The 2,683-nt window shown below is 29.6% G+C and overlaps 1 protein-coding gene across 1 annotated transcript; it reads left to right on the forward strand.

The window, feature by feature from the left end:
- The first annotated feature begins 539 nt into the window (after positions 1–539).
- On the forward strand, positions 540–1,489 carry LOC119671065 (sperm flagellar protein 1-like). The gene has a single exon (XM_038081566.1). It carries the CDS (start codon positions 616–618, stop codon positions 1,294–1,296), a length of 681 nt encoding a protein of 226 aa, XP_037937494.1. The 5' UTR covers positions 540–615; the 3' UTR covers positions 1,297–1,489.
- The last annotated feature ends 1,194 nt before the right edge of the window (positions 1,490–2,683 follow it).

Genomic DNA, 2,683 nt, shown 5'->3' on the forward strand with positions numbered 1-2,683 from the left:
TAGCGGCGCTGATTTGAAGTAATCTTTATTATTCGGTTAGTTGGTTGGTTGCAGGGACATGTCAGCAAAGAGCTTATTTCCAGAAAGAGTATTCCCAGAAAAAATGCTTGTTTCTTATATTTTTGAAAGTTTTTAAAATTTTTATAATCACTATTAAAAGGAATGTGCAGTTTTTTTGCGTGAGTTCCTATACATGAGTGACTAGAGAGAACTGTAGTAAATTTTGCTGTATTCATGCGGTCTCTTTTACTGAGTTTCCACGACGATTATATATTATTAGCTTTATTTTTTTTTTCATTCTTCACCATTATTTGGTTCAAGTCCTTTATATTGGCCTCGATAGTGGTTAGAGGGCACCACCACACTAGTGTCCTTTAATGCACTTCCTAATGTCTTGTTAAGTGATCCTAGTAATATACAAACTATTAAAATACCACAGTTAGTAATATGAGTAAATAAGCAACTCCTAAAAAATAAAGTAGTTTACATTGAAACAAATTTAAAATTTTTTTTTTCAAATAAGTCAAGAATATGAAACAAATTACATTTTACATTATATATTTTCGTTTCAAAAAATAACTCGTAATTATCAAGTAAAAAAAAATTTATTGTAAAATGAGCAAGAATAATGGAGAAGGTGAGTGGGACCAAAAGTCGAAGCCTCTAAATGTGGATCGATACAATGTCTTGCTCAAATGGTTGCGCGATCATAAGATTCCTACCGAGAAGTTGAATAAGGATTTTTCCGATGCGGTACTGATGGCTAAGCTACTTAAAGGGATTATACCTAAGCAAATCGATGTTCATAACTATCCCCCATGCAATAGCCTAAAGTCAAAATTATTAAATTGGGAAACGATGAACACAAAAGTATTCGCTAAGTTAAATATGAAACTAAGCAAATCACTTACTGAAAAGTTGGCAAAATCTGAGCCAGGTAATATTGAAATAGTACTTATGGATGTTATGTTGTTCGAAGAAGAGAAGCTGGCAAATGCTAAAAAGGCCACTCAACTAGAAATGTCCGGTACTTTGCCCGATAATGATGATATCATTATGGTTAGTGTTAACAAGCAGATGGGCGATGCAATTATACAAATTCCGCAGAAAATGATCAATTACTCTTTGTATGAGCAATCTGTTAAGGATTTAAATGCGAATAGAGTATGTTTGACAGCTGCGCATCAAAAGATTGCACATTTGGAGAATTTATTGGATATAACAAATGCAAATATTGATGAAATAATCAAACAAATACATTTGTTGTCCAACGGCTCACCAAGAGACGTTCACTAAGTTGAGGGAATAGGAAAAACTATTCATTTAGTTGGTGAATCTACACTTGATTTGGTTTAAATACTTTTAATGTGATTTTAAATGTTAAATTAATTAAAAATATATTTAGGATGGGATTTCTTGAGATATTCATTTATCAAAATTCTGATTAAAAGAGGTTTCAGAGATGGAAGCAAAATAAATTTTTTTTCTTGAAACAATTAATCAATTGTTCTAATTTATTATTTTTTTTATTTGCATATTAAAGAGATGATTTATATATCACTGTGCTATAAAATTGAGTTTTGAGGCTTCAATAAGATATAATTTGCGGCCCACTTTTCTCCTTCACATCTGTTTTTCGGCATTAATTTTTAAGGGTTAATAAAATTTTTTTTAGCAAGAGATACGAGTAAAAAAATAAATAAAAAATAAATAATTATTTCTTTCTTAACCATCCTTTCGCAAATTCTTTTATTGAAAATTTCTATAAGTCCGTTTTTAATCGGCGATTTTGTTTCTATCTACTACATAAACTTTTTGACAGATCTGTTTAAGAAACTTTAAGTTGTATAGTTCTACTTGCTAACTAAATATTTAACTATTAATAAATATGTGATTTTTAAAGATCTTTATGTAATTTCTTCACTAGATTCGGAATCAAATGGTAAGAAAGGCAATTTAATATATTCTTTGATTATCATTTCAATTTAGAATTTCGGTAGTCAGAAGGTTAACCCTTAATGGTATGGAAGTATTATAAGTTTAGTTCCAAATAGGTTCAAACTAATTTTTATATGTGTCTCTAGTTTGCAGGTGTAAGAGTTGTAACAAAATCTTATTACTCATGATGAAACCTTTCGATTCGAGCATACGTTTTAGTTCCACTGTGAATGATGTGGAGCTTATCATCTAGTCGTTGCTTGTTTTACTTAGTATTAGCGCATCTTTTTGGTTTTTCCAACATATGAAAGTCATCTACTTACTGATCAAGCAATGGTTTTATAAATACAGATTGTGAGAGTACTTTTCTGATGTCTTTTTTTTTGTACGGATTTATATAAAATCCGTATAGTATATACCATTGGAAAACAATAGACAAGCTGTTCCTTTTTACGGTGAATTCTTTAAATACGATCTTTTTAGAAAATCTGAATAGATGTCATAGAGCAGGCACTTTGAGCTTAGCTCACTGGGTAGTACCTCACGTCAATCTGAATTATGTGTTTCTATATCACTTTCCATAGTCCTTAAATGATTATTTTAAATAAGTAGTATTTCTCATAATTTTTTATATTTTTGTTAACATAACTAGCAAAAAATGTTTAAGTAAAGAATCTGTCTTACGAAATATCATAATTTTATTAATAACATCAACATTATTATCCTTTTTATAAACATATTTTAA

Source organism: Teleopsis dalmanni, chromosome 1 (assembly GCF_002237135.1).
Source record: "Teleopsis dalmanni isolate 2A chromosome 1, ASM223713v2, whole genome shotgun sequence".
NCBI classification, from domain to species: Eukaryota; Metazoa; Arthropoda; class Insecta; order Diptera; family Diopsidae; genus Teleopsis; species Teleopsis dalmanni.

Excerpts from the sequence above, each read along its gene's own strand:
- LOC119671065 (XM_038081566.1), top strand. The coding sequence starts at position 616 with ATGAGCAAGAATAATGGAGAAGGTGAGTGGGACCAAAAGTCGAAGCCT.